The sequence below is a fragment of the Paramormyrops kingsleyae genome, chromosome 22, assembly GCF_048594095.1.
Source record: "Paramormyrops kingsleyae isolate MSU_618 chromosome 22, PKINGS_0.4, whole genome shotgun sequence".
Lineage (NCBI taxonomy): Eukaryota > Metazoa > Chordata > Actinopteri > Osteoglossiformes > Mormyridae > Paramormyrops > Paramormyrops kingsleyae.
In genome coordinates this window covers 7,565,852-7,585,863 of record NC_132818.1, presented here as the reverse complement: position 1 = coordinate 7,585,863, position 20,012 = coordinate 7,565,852, and the positions used below count along the sequence as shown (strand labels likewise).

Below are 20,012 nucleotides of genomic sequence, written 5' to 3'. Positions count from 1 at the left end.
TAATTATATTTTTATTCAAAGTATTACTAGAAATTAATTAATAAAAAAAATGTGAGAGAAGCTTGTTTTTATCTCCTTATTTTTGAAACACAGACACAACAGGGGTCCTAAAGAAGACAGTGGGGTGGGGGTGGGCATCAAAATGAAGAATAATAAAAGGAGGATAAAAAAAAGACAGAAAGAGAGGATGAGGAGGAGGGGGAGTTGGCAGAGACAGCGTGGTGATTTCAAACGTTGGCACCATCTCAGCACAGCTACGCAGATGAGTGCCAAGAACAGCAAACCAGCCACACTGCCATTATTCCCCCTTGCCTTCTCCCCTTTGTTTAAGTCGACATTTCAGAATTCAATATTTTATTTAGATGGTTTCTTGAGCTTTCCACTATGATTGCAGTATACCTCTGGTTTTTTGGCATTCCGTCCTCATAAATCTGCCTTTCTGTCACACGCAGAGGGACACTGATTATGATGTAATAACGGAATCCACTCTGGTGTTCTGCGGTTGCTAAGATCAAAACAGTAGCCCTCATGTCAACTGTGTTTGAGCTGTGCACGGTGCACCCAATCCTAGCCCAGGATTTCCCGTGTCTCTCTCTCTCTCTCTCTCTCTCTCATCTGTATCTTTCTCTCTCTTTCTCTCATTCGGAAGCCAATTCACCCCCCCTGTGTGGGTATATGCTTTTGGGGACAGACGGATTTCACGCCTGGTGTCTGCACAAAAGGCTAAAACAAGCCAGGCACTGAGAGGACACTTTACTAGAAAAGACAATACCCCCCCCCCCATGCTTTTTCCTCAGTCTCTTTTTACCCCCTTCTGAGTTACTTTGACCAGTACACACGGAGGTATTGTTGTACAGAGCTTAATATGGCATTCCTACAGATAAAGACCACTTTTTTGATCATTAGTAGAATACAATATAATGTTTGTATTTGCATCTGCATATTCAATATGCTGGGATTCACAGAAGTGATTTAGTTGAAGGAAATTCAGTCAGTCATTTATTATGATGGAAGGGTAGAATATTATTGTTATTATTATTAAAGTTAGTTAAAATTTTCGATACAACCAATTTGGCAAGCCATGTTACTTATAACTAAAGATGATGTTTAAAATATATATGCATTGCATATAAAAAAAAAACAAAAATCAAGAGACTGGCAATATTTTGCTGTCATTATTAACGCCACTCGTTATTAACACCGCTCGTTATTAACGCCGCGTTAATGGAGTCCTGAGAAATCAGCCACTTGACGCACCTGGAAAGTAACGTTCTTTGTAGGAAAAAGTGCATTTTAATTGAAGAGGGTGCAGCAACAGAAATGAAAGGCAGGACAGGGCAGTGTGGTAATGTGTTCAGCAGACCTGTAGTCTCGGTATGCGAATGTAAAGGGAACAAGCAGGAAGCGCATTTTATATTGCTGAGGGAAATGTGGCCTTCGAGGTCACTGTGCCAGGGCAGACATGTCAACGACATGGCCAAATACAGACCGGACGACAGCGGTCAGCGAACCGCACTCACAAACAGCTCCGACGCAGCCGCAACCTCTCGCTTTCTATATAACATCAATATAATTTTTGGTTTACCGTTGACTTATTTTTAGAAAGCAGAATCCCAGCATGCCGTTCTTCTTTCCCTACTACTCTGTGTCAAAGGTCAGTCCTTTGGCTTCCAAGGTTCTGGACACGCCCTGGAGTCCTTTCGTTTTCTTCCATAATGTCCATGACTCATGTGCGGTTTTTGCGAAGGAGAGGCCTCCTCCTCTCTGTTCTCTTATCTGCATCTCTTCATTCACTCCTATAATTGCTTCATTGCCTCTAGCGATGTTAGTATTTACATCGTCTGGAGCTTGGCTAGGACCCCGTCCCCTCGCCTGGGAACTGGCGGGTCACTCCTGTCAGCAGAGGGGAGCTCGGGTTTAATACTCGAATGTCTGGATCTGTAACAAGACCAGGCTGAGCACCACCATCCATGGATGCATTCCCACAACACGACAGACAGGGCAAATCCAAACTCAGCAGCGCTTTTAGTCGGCCGACAGCGGAATATTTCTCTTGAATTGATATTTGGCATAAAAGGTGTTTCCCCTTTGAAATTATTAATTATAAAAAAAAATATATCTCAATGGAAAACAATAACAAAAAGCAGCCTGGGGCACTATTTGCTGCACTCAATCACCGTTGTTTGGCGTATTTGCTCGAACAAAAACACTTGTCTCACAAATAAGAACAAAGAACCTTAGAGCCCATTCAGCCATTTATCCCACAGCAGAGCATATTACGCAAACATCCAAACGATTGTGCTCGATGTACAAGAAACAAAGGTGTTTCAGTTTGATATAAATGAAGTTGACACGCCAAACGGGGTGTTTGACGGCTCGTGGGTTTTCAGTGATGCTATGTGTCAAACAGGAGAAGAACTCTCACACCCAGAACTGTCCCTAAAGCGGCGATACTCTCGCCCTGCGCCTTGATGAGCAAACTCTACCTTTCCCTCATTATTTCTCTGGCTCCAAGCAGCAGGGCTACACTGGAGCTCATGCAACCTCGAAATGGGCCCACTTCTTAGGGCATGATTCCTAGCATCGGTGGACTGTCTGGGAATGCATGTGGTGACAATCTCTTCAAAGTGACTCCCCTCCCCCCAAAAAACAACAGTAAGCCAGCGATAATGGAACATTGGGATAACAGAGAATGGTCAGACTGACAAACATGCTCCTTGCTTTGCCTGGACTTACAGCCGCAGATTAAAAGCAGTCTAGCGCTTTACTACTTGAACAGAACTAAGGCGATGGGAACTGGCCTTCTTGTCACCCTACTGTGTCAAAACAGCCACTAGGCGGTAACAGTGATATGTGACCCCCCCCCCAACACTGCCCCCTCCCAGGCCCTCAGCAGTGCAAGCCTCACTATGACAGCTGTAATGCAATTACAGGACAGGCAATCGATAGCTTCCGAAAGACAGACAGCTGCACTTCCAGCTAAGAATAAAACTGCAAAGTTGCAACTGTGGGGGCTTCCATCAAACAGCCCCCCCCCCCCACTGCTCACTATTCCATCCCAACATCCACCTGCATGCAAGTAAACTCTCTGTAAGTTAACCATGCAGGTTAAAAACACAAAAGCTGTTCCTTTGGTTCTGTTCACCCGAGAAGAAGAGATGCATTGTTTTTGTCTAAACTGGGACGGTAGAAAGCTTCTTTGCACCAAAAAAAAAAAAAGAATAGATGAGAAACAGCCCAACTGAGGACTTCTCCTCACCGCTGCGTTACATACCGAAAGAGACACTCCCCTAGAGCAGACGACAAGCCCGGCGCAGCCCAGCACTTTCTGCCTCTCCTCCCCAGTTTAAACAAAGGGACCAAAGGAGCCGACTCATAAACTGGTGATAATGAAGAGGATGTTTAGAATGAAAACGGGATCTTTCTAAAAACAAAAAGGGACAAAACGAGATAAAAGAAAAGGAGTTTTTTTCCCACCAAAATCTGTCTGCTTGGACTGGACCCATAATAAACATACACACAGCCACACACAAATAGATACACACAAAACACTACGGGAGGAGCTGGAGGGCAACGGGAAACATAAAGAAAGGGGAACAGTGGGCTGGGGCTGTTAAGGGGGTGGGGGGCAGGCTGGCACCAGGCAACAGTAATGTCCCTGCCGCCTAGAGCTGATCTCCTCAGGAGCCGACCTGAGCTGCAGTTACCGCGGGTGAATACAGGACCGAGGCCCCCTACATTAGGGGTATAACGCATAGCTGTGATGCTCTCCATGTGCAGTAACAGTGTCGGTGTAGCGCGGGGATGCGGGCTGCCCGTCGCCACTATGCTGGCCTAAGAGGCCGAGTCCCCGAAGTCTGTAACACACTACAAACCTGCAGGGTTAGCTGTTCAGATGACTATTACTGTGACTGCTGGTATTACAAATTATTTTAAAAACTTCATAATGATGCATGTTTAGAACACATTATTAAACAACATAATTTATTACGCATAGCATACTAATTGCATGTGCAATGTAACGCTGTCTTTTTTAATGCACGTTAAAAGTATTATTATTAAATATATTAATTTATGACAATAATCCATTCTCCCAATAATAAAATATAATAAACACAATAATAATATTTTTTACCTTCTGGCACTAGCTGGGATAACACTAAATTTTATATTAGCTTATTTACAGATAAATTAATTATAACTTTCCTAGATATAAAGGTCTCAGTATATCTTTGCATAAAAATATAGGACTTAAGAAAATCTTAATTAAGAATGCTCAAACTTATTTCTTAAATACAAAATTTGAAATATTAACTGAAAATAATTAAAAAGTCAAAATTAATTTAATATGAAAATAGTAACTTAAAATATTATGAATTGCTCATTTGTTGTCAATTATTTGGTTGACCTTTAATTTATTAAAAATAATAGCAATTTTTAAAGTATTAAATTATCATTTAATAATATTTATTTGCAGCCTACGGTAAAATGAATTCTACATTTTTTACTAGTAATTTATTAAAGGTAAATTTGTAACACCTAACCTGAACTACATTTTCGCGGCATGTAAAATTTACCCTTCACCCAAAGTGGGTAAATGGAAACAGACCAAACTGACTAAGAGAGTTGGTGAGCAACCAGAAAACACCACGGACATCACCACGAATATCACCATGGACATCACCACGAATATCACCACGGACATCACCACGGACAATGGCACAGACAACAGCACGCTGTCGCGTCTGGCAGCTCGGTTCAGCTCGGCTCAGCTTGGCGGGAAGCTGAAGTTTGGCCTCGGGCGGAGAAATGCAGCTCCCGCTCGCCTCTCGCACGGGCCTGGGTTCAGGCCAGCTGTCAGCGCACAGCGAGGTACGAAGTGAGGCACACGGGGAAAGAAAAGCAAAACCCTGACACACCGCCATGCTTAAATTCATTTAGCAGCACTGTCAGATTTTTGCATTTGTGTTTCTCTGTTTCTGCTTTGTGTTGGTACATATTGTGCTGGCGGAGGGAATTAGGACATGGGTAAGAAAAGCAACTTGTAAGCTATAGGACGCTGCCAGAAGAGGCTGGTGTAGGGAGGCACTGGGGCCCTGCCGCTCACCTGGCGTGTGGACGAAGTAGGCCAGGTAGAGGTCCAACTCCTTGACGGAGACTCCGATGTGGTGTGGCTGCACGCACAGGCCATGGTTGGAGCACTGGGGCGACTTGATGAGCCGCTCGCCGTCCGTGCTCTCCAGAGGACTGCCCTTGAAGAGGATCACCATCACCAGGTCCAGCCGCCACACCTTGTCGGCCTGCCGCAGGCAGTCGATGCGCCGGATCTTGCCCTTCTGGTCGGGGTTGGACAGCACGCAGCATGGCGGCTTTTTGCCCGTGACGGTCAGCACGAAATCCTCACGGAACTCGGGCCGGATGTCCTTGCGCAGTTTGGCCAGCAGCCGGGACGCCCACTTCTGCTTGACCTCGGCCTTCTCGCTCAGCAGCTCGTCCTTGACCGCGCGCTCCTCGTCCTTGGTCATCCGTTTCTCGTGCTTCTTGAAGTACTTGCGCTTGCGCGCCTGCAGGTTGAACCAGGTGTAGGCGAAGGCACGCACATGCGGCAGGAGGGCCTCGATGAAGGGGTGGAACTCATCCTGCGGTATGGAGAGGGACAGACCAAACTTATGGAGGGTCCTCAAAACAAGTACTAAGAAAGTATGACCTCATGTTAAATTAGCTCAGAAAAGAAAAGCAAAGGAAATAAGGTGCAAATAATGCCACAATAATGCAACATAGAAAAAGATGCCCTATACCCAGAAAGAGTGAAGACATTTTAACGACCCACAGAAACAAGAAAATTAATCCCAAAAATAACAAATACAAAACACTCGCTAATTAAGCTTAAAGGATGTATATACTTGTATTTATTAATTTTAAATATGGAATTTATATCCTAACAATTACAATAATTAGACTGTACTGTGTCTCAAAACAAAACACATTTATTTGAAAGAAATAAATGAAAATAAATAATATATAATTATTAAAATTTAATACTTTCTCACAGGCTACTTTTTGTAGTTGCAAAAGAAAATTAAAGACAAAGGTTACTTCAAAATTTAAGGATTGCAAAATGTTTGAGCAAATAAAGATGACAGAGATTAACGCGTTTCAAATTGCACACGGTGGCCCTATGTGATGCCCGCTGTAGGATCCGTTCAACTATCCCACAGCACACTGACTTCTCAGCGGCCAAACTCCAAGGCACCATCACACTGCCACAGCCGCCACACCACGGCCCACGCTCGCCAAATTAGCCGCTGCTAACCCCACAGCGCGTGTAAGCTGCGGATAAAACATCTTTTGCCCTTTGGACATCTCCTCCATTTTCTGCAGCTTAATCCATCTGCATTAATTTTTAAATGCACAAAGAAAAACAACAGCAGCACAAAAAAAAAAATATCAGGCAGCCTGGTAGTTACCATTTTGCACTCTCATCATAAATTCGGCCCGACGATTGTGAGAAAAGTATCCTGCACCAGATACTAGCTGTATCCCCAGCTCACGAGCAACCAGGGAGGAAAGTCAGCATTGAAAAGCCAAACGTTTAAAAAGATTTATGTGGCAAAAAAGCAGGAAGCACTCAATTCAATTGTCCATGGAAATGAGAATTAAAGTAAAAAAAAATAAAATAAAAATAAAAAAAAACACGGGAGGGGGTGCAGCACACCAGCAGGAAAGATCACTGGTGGCACGGGTGGAGATTATATTTTTTTTAAAGAGAGAAAAAAAAAAGAAAAAAAGCTGATGTCAAGTGCCAGTGAAGAAACAACTTGGAAAAAGAGGAAAAAAAGACAAAAACAATCACCAAAAATAAACCCGCTTCTTTTGCGGTTTCCAAATAAAAAAAAATAAAAGCTAAATAAAGACAGAAAAAAAATCCTTGGCAAAGCAATAAGTGGTATTGGTGTTTGCTCGGAACTGTGGGCCCTGCATAAGACTCGAAGAAAGGGAGAGAGGGAGAGAAAGACGGATGGGGGGTGAGGAGAATATGGAAAAAAAAAAGGAGAGAACCGAATCAATGTTGGAAGAGCGCGTACGGCCGCTGGCAAACGAGAGTGCTGCTTCTTTTTCCCCCTTTCCTCTCCAACTCTCTCTCTCTCGTCCTCTTCACGATCTTTCCCTAACCATTGCCTGAGCCTTTGCCAACGCGAGGAGGGCCCCACCTATTTGGCAACAAGGCGCCTACAGCCCAGCCAATGCGTTAGCTTCAAGAGCTGAAAGGGAGGGAAGAGAGAGGGGGAGGGGGGGAGGTCGGTGGCGGAGAGAGTGAGAGTGTGTGTGGCGAGGGAGAGAGAGCGCGCTTGTGCGCCCGTGTGCGTTTGCGTCCGCGCAACGGACGCCATTTGGTACGGGAGCGGATGCTCTGTGAAAGCCTAGCAACTTCTTATCGATGCATTGGCAAAGTTTGGGAGCACTTTCACACGCAGATCTGACACACCTCTCTCACCGCCATATCCAACATGGCCACCGTCGCCGCAAACCACACGCGCGGCACTGCCACCCCCCCCCCCATCGCATGGCGCTGGCGCTACACTGCCTTGGCACAGAACGGCTTGAGAAAACACGGCCCCAAAATCCCACTAGACCCTCCAACCAGCAGCTGCTCCCGGATTTACCGCACGAACAAAGAGGAGGAAACAAATACCCCCCAATAAATACATCAGTATATGGTATATAGCCATTTTGAAACACATATACAAAGTTGGCATGAGACTGAGTGCCAGAGATGTTAAATGCATTTCACAGACAACGAATGCAGCCTGTAGGAGCATATCCATAATAAAAAATAATAATCCATCAAATAAACAAACGTATCCTTCATCGACAGCATACCTGCTGTTCTTTTCACCTGCACAGCAAAAAATAAATAAACAAACAGAAAACGAATTACCTCACAGCCCTGATTCGTCCAGTTCCCCTGCATTCTGTTTATTTGTGCTCTCAGACCTGCAGGAAGCACATTCCTTTCCGTGGATTTTCTCTGCAACTCGGAAGCGTGAACAGGTCTCTTTCGCACCTGAGCTATGGTCCTTTCACTTGTAAGTGGATCTCATTGTAAAAACCAGGTGGAGTTAGGAGGCACAATACTGCAGGACCACACAAAGCAGGAAGCCAACCACATCCATTTCATCCCAGGCCAAGACTACTACAAGCAAAGCCATACAAAACACACAAAGCGTGAGCCTAGGAAACTTCCTTCACACCAAGACTTTTAATTCAACATCCCAGTTCAGTGTTGTGACTTCTGTACAAACAAATGAGATCAAACTCAACTGGCAGAGTCATTTCAAGGTTTGGATAGACAACATGTCACATATAGGACTGCGTCTAGTGCCACTCTTGCACATTCCTTGGTGTCCTGCTCCGCTTCAGCACACTAAAAGAGTCCCAAAGTTTTGCTATGCTATGGCCCATTAATTATCACAGTGCATTCGTGGAGCTATACTCCTCCTCGAACCAGCACCGAAATCACAGAGCTGTCATCTTTCCTTTGTTCTTCTGTGGTGTGCCAGAGCAATCAGGTGTTTCCGCCCCCAAAAAGATTTTGCGGCCTCGATGGTTACTGTAATATTACTGTAATAAAGGGGCACTAGGAAACCGGGAAGAAGAAGCTGGACATACACCATAAAATGGAAAAGTGAGAAGGTACACTACAGCTAGCGGCACGCGGCGGGAAAAGCGCGGCCACCACGGCGGGACATTTGGCGGCGTCTGCCGGCACGGCGCTGCCACGGTTCCAGTCACCGGAGACAGCAGCACAAAGGCAAGAGGGTCCTCAAGATGGGACAGGAAATGAGAGCACCGTCATGCACCCGCTATGTGACACAAACGCCAAAGAAACATCCCTTATACTTCACCCCTGTTAGCATGACTCCACCTGCTAGTAGTTTTTCATTATGCTAACCCTGGATATGCGCTATAATTAAAATTGAATTTTATATTTTATCCTGTTAAAAACATTTTAAATATCTGCCAACGCCTCCTCGACGTCCATTGAACCTGGTTCTATCTACTGCTCCATTCATTCAGGTCTACTTGCGCTTTACTCTACAATTTTTTTTAACTGCTTTCTTAAATGGTGGAAGGACCAGTTTTAAATGATCACCTAGAAGAAAAATTTCATATTACAGACATGCAAAGGTATGTAATATATGTTAATATATATAAAAAATTAAGATCTAGCTTTAATTAGAATCGCAAGTTAAGCAGGTGACCAAGGAGTCGGCTTTGCTTGCCATTATCTGTCCAGTGCTATTCAGCATTACTGCAAAACAATACCCCAGGTTTTATTCAAAAGAGCCATCTTATCCCAACAGGCCAGATCCTGAGCTAGGAGCTTTGTCTAGGCATGGGGTAAGCTCCTGCTCCTTCTGGCCACATGCTCTCATTTTGTGAGGGACATACACACAGAAGGCCATGGCCAGACTGAGGTAGAAGAAGCTCTTGTCCAGAGGCTAATCTGACCTGCCATTCGGTCCTCTGACGATATCTAGGATAAATAACAAAAAAGTCCAATAGTTCCCCTGCGCCGTTTCTTTTTTTTTTTTTTTTTGCGAACAAGCATTTAAGTGGAGTCCAGTAATTTAACATTTTAATAACTAGTACAAGTATCACAGAACGCACGATTGATTCCCGCAAGAAGCCATTCTTTATATAATAGAGTCTAGAACAGGCCATATATAAGAACAACTCTGATGAGCTATTACAGGCATTTTTACAGGGTAGAGACTCTTGTACGAGGAAAAGCACCTTTAACTTACGGGTCTCCATGAAACACAAACGCCCATACATTAGTCGACAGAAGTTTTGTGAACAACTGACTAATGAAAAAGCAACCTGAGCGGAACGGCTACCTATTCGTTAACATTTTTTTAATCAGAGCAGGGATTCATTCATTCCGGGCGCTCCCGTTTGTGCGGAGGTCTCTGCCAAGGGAGCGCGATGTTTGTTACGCGAGACGCAGCGAGACGAAAGCAGCACCAAGCCTCGCCAAGGGTTTCAGCAGCAAGAAAATAAAACACGCCGGAACCCGGAGAGCAAAAATAAAAATGAGCTGCGAGGAGACGGCCGAGAAGCCGTCGGCCTCATGCCGATCCCTCGTAACCCCGCCACTCTTCCCTCTTTGCACCGTGACACCAAACCGACGACTCCAAGAATTAAAGTCAGCAAATCCTGAAGTGAGTGAATCCAGTGTTCAAATACATCACAGTTACCCCCTTTATTAACACCATAAAACACTTAAAGAAAAATCCATTGGCTTTCACAGACCACTGACGGCAGAAGTCTTCTAAAGCAGCAATCCCTTATGAAATAAGTTTAAAAAAAAAAACAAATATTCATTGTTCTTCAATAAGAGTCAGCGATGGCCAGTTCCTAGAGAAATGATTTATTACTATTTCTTTATAGTCTCAGTGATATATAATTACAATTATTACCGCGTGCATCAATGTGAATTTAAAAACATATAAACAGTAATAACGATTCATTCAGAAGACAGTGATATAAAGGCAGCCGCTGTGGCAGCATGAAGTATGACTTCTGCCATTTCGGTTATAAATTGTGGCTACTGTGGATTTTCTTCTACACCACTGACTCATATTAATGTTACTAAAAGCACCAAAAAAGTCCCTGCATATAATTTCCAGAAGGAAAAAAGAAATGCAATACTTCTTCGTGCTTCTGTACCGAAATGAGGAACATTCATATTTACACCGCCAGTCGCAGCAGATCCACCCACCTGCAGGAGCGCTACAAATAAAATATGGCAAGAACTATTTTAATTTTTTTTTCAGGATCTGACTATCGGCATTTTAGCCCACAATCCCCTGTCCAAAAAAAACCTCATTGATAAGGAGCCGCAAAATGTCATAGGAAAGACAATTTAGCGAGTAAGTTTATATGCGAAAGAATGTCTGGCACAATTTCTAAACCCATGGCAACCGGATCTCAGACGGGCCTGGAGAGCGGGGTCAGAGGGCTTGTGTGTGTCCTTCTGCCGCTATAGTGAAGGGCATACGTGGTCGTTGTACTAAGCAGCCAGATCCGACTCAGAGCAATGCAGGACAAGCCAAGCCTCGTTAGAAACATGTAGTCTGTGTGTGTTTGGGTCCTTAACTGGGCATATAATGAGTTTTTTTCCAATGGAAAACTGAGTACTTTAATACCTTTCTTTAAAAAGTAGTTGCTTCATCGGGGATGCCGGTTTGGTATTCAGAGAATTAATATGCTGCAAATAATAGACATATATAGATTACAGGAATAGGGATATAAAATCCTGAGGCATCACAAATTAACCATTTCCAACTTCGACCATATTTAGAAAAAAAAACAAATTATAAAACGTTTTAATTCCAGACTTTTATAATTCACAATATCTTACTGCATCCAAGTTAATTAAATACTGTATTATTCTCTGGATTGCTCTCCAACATAAAAAAAGACAAATGAACAAATACTAAAAAGACGGCTGAGACGTAGGCTAAAGCTCATTTTACTCAACTGTTAAACGTTGTTAATGTCAATGTGCAAGTCAAAATATAGGCTAGGTCGAAAGAGACTCCGCTGCCAGCCGAAAGAACTTGATTTAACACACGGCCAGGAAATAAAACAATCCTACCGAACTCAAACCTTCCAAGAAGCGAACTGAAATACTGAAAGCAGAGACCTAAAATAATTATACACAGAGAAAAATATTTACCAGGGAGTAACTCTACCTGAATTCAAATAAACTTCAAACCATAAAACATTCAGCAATAACAGATCATTAACATTATTGATTTAATCTTGACTAAAGAGAGACTAAAATATTCTTTTGCTGAGAATGAATTAGGATTTAAGGCAGTGTTAAAATTAGGTTTGATATTAAATAACAGTACTATTTTAAGGAAACTAACGTATTTGTTAAGATTCTGGTTAGGTGTAAAACCACCAAGTTAAACTGGGCAAGTGCGGGACCCCCGCACTTGCTCTGAAGGATTAAAGAAAAGGAGAGTCCCGGATTACACGCATAGGCTAAACACCCGACAACCACGTGTACTTTTTCATTTAATGATCCCTTTATCACGTGAGACCAAAATCAATAAAACTTCAACCGTGTCACATCACTGAGATACTTTGTTGTAAATTTGTTATCTATAACCCCGTTTATTGCGTTGTCTTTTATCGGTATAAAAGCATGTAGTCGGCGCACGTATAATACGGCGACAATCATGCTTTAGAAAAACTCTCAAATCTTAAAAAAAAGCCACGCAATTCTACTAAGCTTTAATACATTTAGAAGAAAAAAGTTAAACGAAATGTAACAATTATTGAATAATTATTTTGTTTAGATTGTTTGGATTTATTCAAATGCTTAAATAATAAAAACAGTTACAAGACATTTACACCTATATATTACATACTCTATTACAGAGTAATTAAGAAAATTAGCTACACCACAGAATCACTCAAATGACGGCAAATTGTATTATTTTAAGAATGCAGATATCTTTGCTAAGAAAGTAGTTTTTCTGTAACACTGATACTTTATATTATTCCGGTAACAGCCTAGTTGAAGTCTTCTGTGACACAAAAAAGCAACACGTTCGTAAAATTATTAGCGAGAGGAACATCTTTACACGAAGCCTATAGGGTTTTCTTTGTCTTATGATGACCCGGCACTGAAACGGCGTTTACAGCATATGTATTTAGTCTTTAATTCTGACTACCAACGACAGAATCTATTTCCTATTTACGGGACAGCAAGAATAGAATATTACTTTTTGTTCTTTTAATTTGACTATTAATTTAAGTTAATTATTTGGGCACCAAAAACAAAGTAACCAAAAGTTATGTATGCAACAGTAACACAAAAAGGTACATGCAGAAAATGCCTTCATAAGGACTCAGGAAAGGTAAAGTTCGCCCCCTTTATACCCTCAACTAAAAAAACAACTTGAATTAAAATTCGATGTGGGGTTTCATTTTTGTTAGAACATTTTCATCTTATTAAGCTTAAAAATAAGCCAAGTACCTGCGCCAAGCAGTTAAATACAGATACGCCGCTGGGCCGAATAATAAAGAACGTTCTCCAACTTTTATATGTGCCACGTATAAAAGTTGTGAAGCCACTCAAAAGAATATTTAATATTTTTTAGAGAACATAATACAACACAGGAATACAACTTAAATACATAAATGTAAATGATTTCGTTCACCCAGCCGAGTTACGTGGACAGAGAATCGAAGGCCAAAGCAAAAGTTCACGTATGGGTTTTTACATTTTGTCTATTATAAGTCTTTAAAAGGAAAATTCATGCACATGTTTATTTTAAATGCAAAGTGTCCAATAAATTATATAGCTATTTTAGCAGCCTGCCATTATATTGTACATAAAATCCGTCATTAAATGAATGAATGAATAAAAAATAAACACTGTGTTGATATTATATTATATAAAAGGATATCACAAAAGATGTAATGTCAGTTTAAGTATGTCCAAAAAAGGATTAATACATTTAAACCGAGATCGAATGCAATTTAAATTGTATGACCTGTGCGTTTATGTATTTACGTAGTAGCCTGTCTATTTGTTTTTTGTTTGGTTTTTAAATGATTTTATAAACGTAGGATTTTCGACATTACTGTTTTTCTAATATACTCACATTAAATGAACTTACTCTTAATACAATAAAATAGAAAGAGGGAGACCATTTTTTATGTTAAGTTAATATGCCTGAGGATTTCGTACGATTTGTAAGTTGTTGACCTTCCACTATTATTTCGGTTCTTGGTGTTGCTCTTCGGTCATTATAGCGTGTTCTTCGACAGCGTATCGCATCAAAGGAAGAAGCACCACTGAAGCCAAAGTCTTACATTCTGGAAGAACTGGCTACATTAATGCACGGCACCCAATTGTAACATCTGCGTTGCTCGTAATACGCTTCTGTCGCGATTTTATAAACGTGGAAACCTGAATGCACAATTAAAACCTACCACAGACTATGCAACTACTGCAAAAAACTTTAAAAAAAACATAGACTTCAAATAACAAAAGTTGGTTGGTTATAGAAATATATTCATTTAGAAGACACAATAAATGGGAAAAGGTAACGGGGTTTTGTAACACCGAAAAAAGAACGCAATTGAAATTACCTGGAAAGTTAAGCAAGCAAAAACGGGGGCACGGACAATAAGTACAGGTCAAATGTGCTTTTCTTTTGCATTGAGCGCTAAATAAATTCTACTCCAATGATAGACTATTGTGATGGACCTCCTTCATAAATTAAGTGTGAATATGTGGCAAAACTCTTTAAAAATTCCGCCACATAAGATGACACGTAAGAAAGACAGACGCAAAACTCAGTGTCTGAATATTCAAGCACATTATCCCGTGCCGTTTTAGATTCTTCAGTAGCAAGTAACATAGCTGGGAAGAATCAAAATATCTAACATTAAGTCTTTCACCTGCATTTCTAGACCCTATTCCTAGATTTTTCAAAGAGATGTTGACTGCTTGTCAGATAATGTAACCATTGTAAACAGTTCTCCTTCAACTGGCAATTCTCCAAATGTATTGAAAACTGCTATTGTGAAACCTCTCATTAAGGAAAGTACAATAGATCCTGCTGTGCTTGGCAATTTTGCACCTATATCAAATCTCCCTTAGCACAAAAAAGAATGTAAAGTTTGGTTTTGAAACAGACATACACTATGGGCAAAAAGTCTTGAACTTCCAGTTTTGTCTTAGAATTAATTGTAATGATTAGACTGCTTCCATTAACATAGGAAATGACCTTACAGTAATTTTCCTACATTGTATGTGTCCCAGTTCATTTTGATTTAAGCACTGTATTTAATATTGTAAATTTAAGTACTAATGAATTGTCTGAATGACTACATCAAAATTTCTAAACTCGTTTCAGTCCTATTTGGTTTGAATTGAACATAACTGAAAAAAAGTGTTTCCCTGTGGTGTTGCAGAAGGATTTTTTTTTTTTTAGATCTTGATTTCCACTATATATACATCCATTTGACACAGTTATGTAAAACACATCACTGCCTTTTAAAGTTGTGCAGACAATAGCATATATGTTTAACCAGACGCTGACTATAACGACATTACACATTTAAAGAATTTAACTGACAAGAAAGCTTGCTGTCTGAAACTTTATAAATATATGAAAAAGTTAAGTTTTTATGATACTGTATTGACCCAAAAGTATGCAGACAGACATGCAAAATTTGTGTGCCACATAGGTTATTGGGAATGCAGGGATGATGCTTAATTTTGAACTAAATTTCCAAGCAAAGGTATCATATGCAACAAAACAGATTTTTAGAATAAATTTTTAGAATAGAGTAGTAGGTTTATAATAGTATTGTACTGTACTCATCATTGTTTTTAGAAGTACTTAATAGTTTGGCACCTGGGTATGTTACAGATTGCTTGTCGGAATACACACCAAAACCATTCTCTACTTCTGGCATCCTTCATAGACCAAAAAGTCCATTATTAAACTGGCCAGGTGGTCTTTTATGCACTTAAGCTTTGGAATACATTAAATAAAGAAATAGAGGAGCAAGCACTCCTCTGTTTTTCCAAAATAGTCAGAATTCTGTCTCACGGTCTTAACTATTTTATTGCATATTTTATTGTGTTTGGTTGTCATCATACACATTCGCTTTAATATTATGTTAAGTTCTGTATACAGCACTTTGAGATCCAATCTGGTGCAAAAATGCTGTGCTAAACAATATAATGATAACAATAACAATAATAATAATTATTATTATTAGAGTATTGTAAGTATTATTATTATTATTATTATTATATTTCAGGAGTGTTTTCATAATGGAACCCATTTCACTTCTATAGTAACATACTGCTCGACACCTTACTGGTACAATATCATGATGACATTAACAAACTGAATATTAACATGGGAAACATGGATAATGGGGCTTTTACTTACAAAGTAGTTTAAACTTCAATGCAGTAAAGTAAGGGTTACCCAGTCCTTGTCCTGTGAACCCACTGTGGATGCTGATTTTTGTTCCAGCCTCCCCATTCATTAATTAGGCTTGGCAGGACACCTACGGAATACTAATCTACATGCTATATCTATTAGCTGTTAGAAGTTTCTCATTAGTTACAGGATTGTTGAAACACGTTTTCTTTCACCTTAATTTGTGCGTCTCAAATAAAATATTAGTCTTATGAAGAATAATTATAGTTACTCACTTCAGTATTTGTTCGATTTGTTTAATGTTACATTTACTTAGTACTTTAAATTAATAACTGTTAGGAAACACGCACACAACAACAAACAGTGGGCAATTTTCACGTTATTTTCAGTACGAACACGGAAAAAAAAAACGCCAGAGATTGACAGAAGCGTCAAGTCAAATCCAGGTCCAAAATCAACTGAAAACGAAGTTAAGCTTAATTACTGTAATTAAAGGGCTCCCAGTAACAAAAGCAGAGTGGGTTCTCTATAGTGGGTCTCGAGGAAGCCTGAGACACAGCGAACTATTGATTACTGCCACCTGTCGTTCATAGCAAAGGTACTGAACATGGGGGGGGGGGGGGGGGGGGAACTTGCAGACATTCTCCCATCAAAAATGCAACATTTAAAGTTTCAAACGCTTCACACTTCTGTAATGATGATGGAAAGTCAATACATTACAGAATGCGTTTTAATTAGCGCCTTATTTACACCTGAAGCACACAGGGGATGTGACTTACAACCCAAACAATTGCTTCAGTAAAGCAATTAAGTGCGGCGAAAACGCCGCTGCCTGCGAGGACTGAATCTGGGTGTCCCTGCTTTCAAACAAATGAATGGGTTAACGATAACTGAGCAAGAGCCGCCGCAATTCCCCAGACATCGTTTACTGAGCGCGAACAATGTTTCAGCAGATAACGACCAGGCACCTCTTTCATTATTTCTTTACATAAAGTGTAATTGGAAGCATTACAAATATATTTTTAAGAATCTTATGAGTGATTAAATCTTGTTTATAGGCGAATAAAACATGTCACGGACTCTCGCACCTTTGGCACTCAACAGTCAGCATTTACACTTGTCTTATGGATTCGGAAATTAAAACAATAAACCGTTTGAATATTTTTTGTAACTATGCCAAAAAATCTGTTTTTTATTTTAAGTAGATGAAAAACAACTGCGTCCTACTGTCAGTATAGGTGAATAACAAGTGTGTCCTAAATTGTCCTTTTTTGTTAATCCCCCGTTATCACAAACCTGGTAACCAGGTACGCTGTCCATCTTGTTGCTATGAACGCTAACCTGAGTGTAGCGCCATCCTGTACGGCGGAGTCCCGTAGTTCCACCGTTTGCAATAGTCTTTACACCCAAATCTAGCTGCCTACACATCCATAAGTCAGACGAACTATTTTCCCGTAATGCACGGTTATGAGAACGCCTGTGTTAACTTACATCCCACTTCATTAACGCAGCCTTTGTCCGGTTTGTATATTTGCGTCTGGGATGCCATACCTTTTGACGCACACTGACGTAGACTAATAAACTTTTCACCCCGAGCCTCTCCTGACCCAGGTAGACACACTGTCTCACTAGCTGCTCTCTGGGGATCATATTTCTTTTCCCTTTGAAGTGACATGAGTACAAACATAAGTGAGGCATAAGAGAAATTAAACCAGTATACCGGCATCTGTTTATGTATGGTTGATATTTTAATAAACAAGCGTTCAAACCGTCTGTGTAGTTTTACTGTTCAAGTTTTTATAATTTTGTCATGTCTGAGTTATCAGTTAAATAAAAGGAGTGCCATTCAGATATAAGGTAAGTGAATATTGTTTTGCGCATAAGGCATTAACAACGGCCCTCAACAAGTGAGCCAAGCTCCACTCCAGCATCCCGGCTAGATATGCATCTTGTAATTGCTTCTTTATTCCATAAATTGAGACACCCCCGCTTCCACCCAAACACTGCAAAAACTGGAAGCTCATGGCAATTGACAGGTTTATGTAACATGCATGTTTCACTGTAGTACTCTTTCTTCTTATATCAAAAGACCATTCGTAAAGCCTCATAAACATAACCCAAGAAGCACCTTTCTGCACAAATGCAGCCTTTCCCGAACCCAGAAGAGCTCACTGTACTGTGTCCAGCCCGTCAGCTGCAGCCCGTGTCTGATTGCACCACAGAGCAATTTAACTGAGAGTTTCCACGCAGAGAGGAAGCCTCAGCTCGGCGGTTTCACAGCTCTGTCTCTTCTGAGGGACTGAACCAGCTCCAGCAGCTGCTCGCGTGGCCATTCTTGCTGAGTGCAGCGGGTGTAGTGCAATTGCTGTAAACCTCTACTCTAATCGCTACAATTAACTATTAATCACCGGGCTCCAAGGAAAGAAGAATCAAACCACAACACAAACTTCCAAAATTTCACCACGTGTGCAAGACTTGTGCAGGGTGTTTTGTGCTGCCCTTATGCCACTCACCAAATCAGCAACTTACTACAGAGAACATATGCAATCATTTTGTGGGGCCATTCTGAGCACCACTTGAAAATGTAGCCTTACATACCAATAATATGTCACATTACCAATATTACTACTACTACCACTATTACTGTTACTAAATAATTATAATAAAATAATAATAAGAACAATAATAATAATAATAGTAATTGACTATGATGATGTCCAACAGTAATATTCATCTGTTATGTTAAAGTGTTAACTGTTATATTGACTTAAGTCTGATTACTATGTCAAACCATTATGTTCAACTATTGAGGTAAATTGTAACAAAAAGGAAACTATGTGGAAATTAGGTAGAAGACTGGTTTCGGACATAGACTTGTGACAGGAAGACTATTATTATGAGTTCCCAGATTGTGCCTACTGGGCCAATCTTAATTGCTTTTAGTAAAATATCCAACTATACAAACGAGCAAAACATTTGGCTGAAAATGTGTCAGGTAAGCAACTTGACATAACTGGATAATTCAGTACTTTTTGCCCCCCGACAGCCCCCTTGCTGCACAGGTAAATCAGCAATTAGTCTCCACTCACTGATCGCAAAAGAAAATTTGGGGCTTAATTACACTAGAAATATATCAACACCCCTGATTATGGAGGATGTCAAAAGTCTGTCAGTCTGCTTCACTAAACCAAATTTAAATGCTGCAAGTTTCATTTACATCATCCCTTGAAAGAACCTTCATTGGAAATAGTACTAGCAAGAGGACTAAATTCTTTATGGTAAAGCTGAATTCGGCAAATAGTTCAATATCCATCCATCCATCTTCCTTATGTGCTTGTCCTACACAGTATTGCGGGGGGTCCAGAGCCTACGCCAGAGGCTATGGCACAAGACAACGCAGGATGGGGTGTCAACCAAACACAGGTAGTACAATATTGAGAAGAGAATCTCGGAGACAACCGTGTGTCCCAAATAACGTCCAACCTTAGCTCCCATTTGCTGATGCTGTTACTCATGTTAATTGACCCCGCCCCAAGTGAATTCACACAGCATGCAGAGCCGCGACAAAGCCACACAGAAGCCTGAGCTGGGTGACTGTAAAGCTCGAGAATCAACCCCTCTGGGTGAAACCCTGATGTTGCTACAGAGCAAAGAAAGGACAACACTATGGTGACTCTGCAACACTCTCCTTCATGCAGGCCTTTGGGAGTTTGCAGGGGGGGGGGGGGGGATTGGACATTGGCTGGGAGCGTATTAGTCTGGTAGTCTGGCAGAAGCTGCCGACGAATCCCTCGCTCCCTTGTCCATTCGTGTCCCAGTTGTTGCTGGGATATTTTTGTCTGATGCGGTGAATGCAAATGCCCAGAATTCTCCACTGAGTGGATGTGTGGGGCGGGGGGTGGGGAAGGGAATTGGGGGGGGCAGGGATTACAGGAAAGGTCAAGTCGGCTGTGTCGGTCAGGTGCAGCCGAATCTCACTCACACACACACACACACACACACACACCTGCAAAGCTA

The 20,012-nt window shown here is 41.0% G+C and overlaps 1 protein-coding gene across 17 annotated transcripts in view; it reads right to left on the bottom strand.

Moving 5' to 3' along the window:
* nfixb (nuclear factor I/Xb) overlaps positions 1-20,012 on the bottom strand; it is a 116,767-nt gene that overhangs the window by 56,187 nt on the left and 40,568 nt on the right. For 7 of the 17 annotated variants that reach the window (XM_072705251.1, XM_072705249.1, XM_072705258.1 and 4 more), the window contains one exon: positions 5,108-5,639. In XM_072705251.1, the coding sequence (XP_072561352.1) occupies positions 5,108-5,639 (532 nt within the window). Of the gene's footprint in view, positions 1-5,107; positions 5,640-6,467; positions 7,167-7,939; positions 7,996-20,012 lie in introns of those variants that run through there. The other 10 variants (XM_072705259.1, XM_072705253.1, XM_072705256.1 and 7 more) reach the window with 7 other exon arrangements.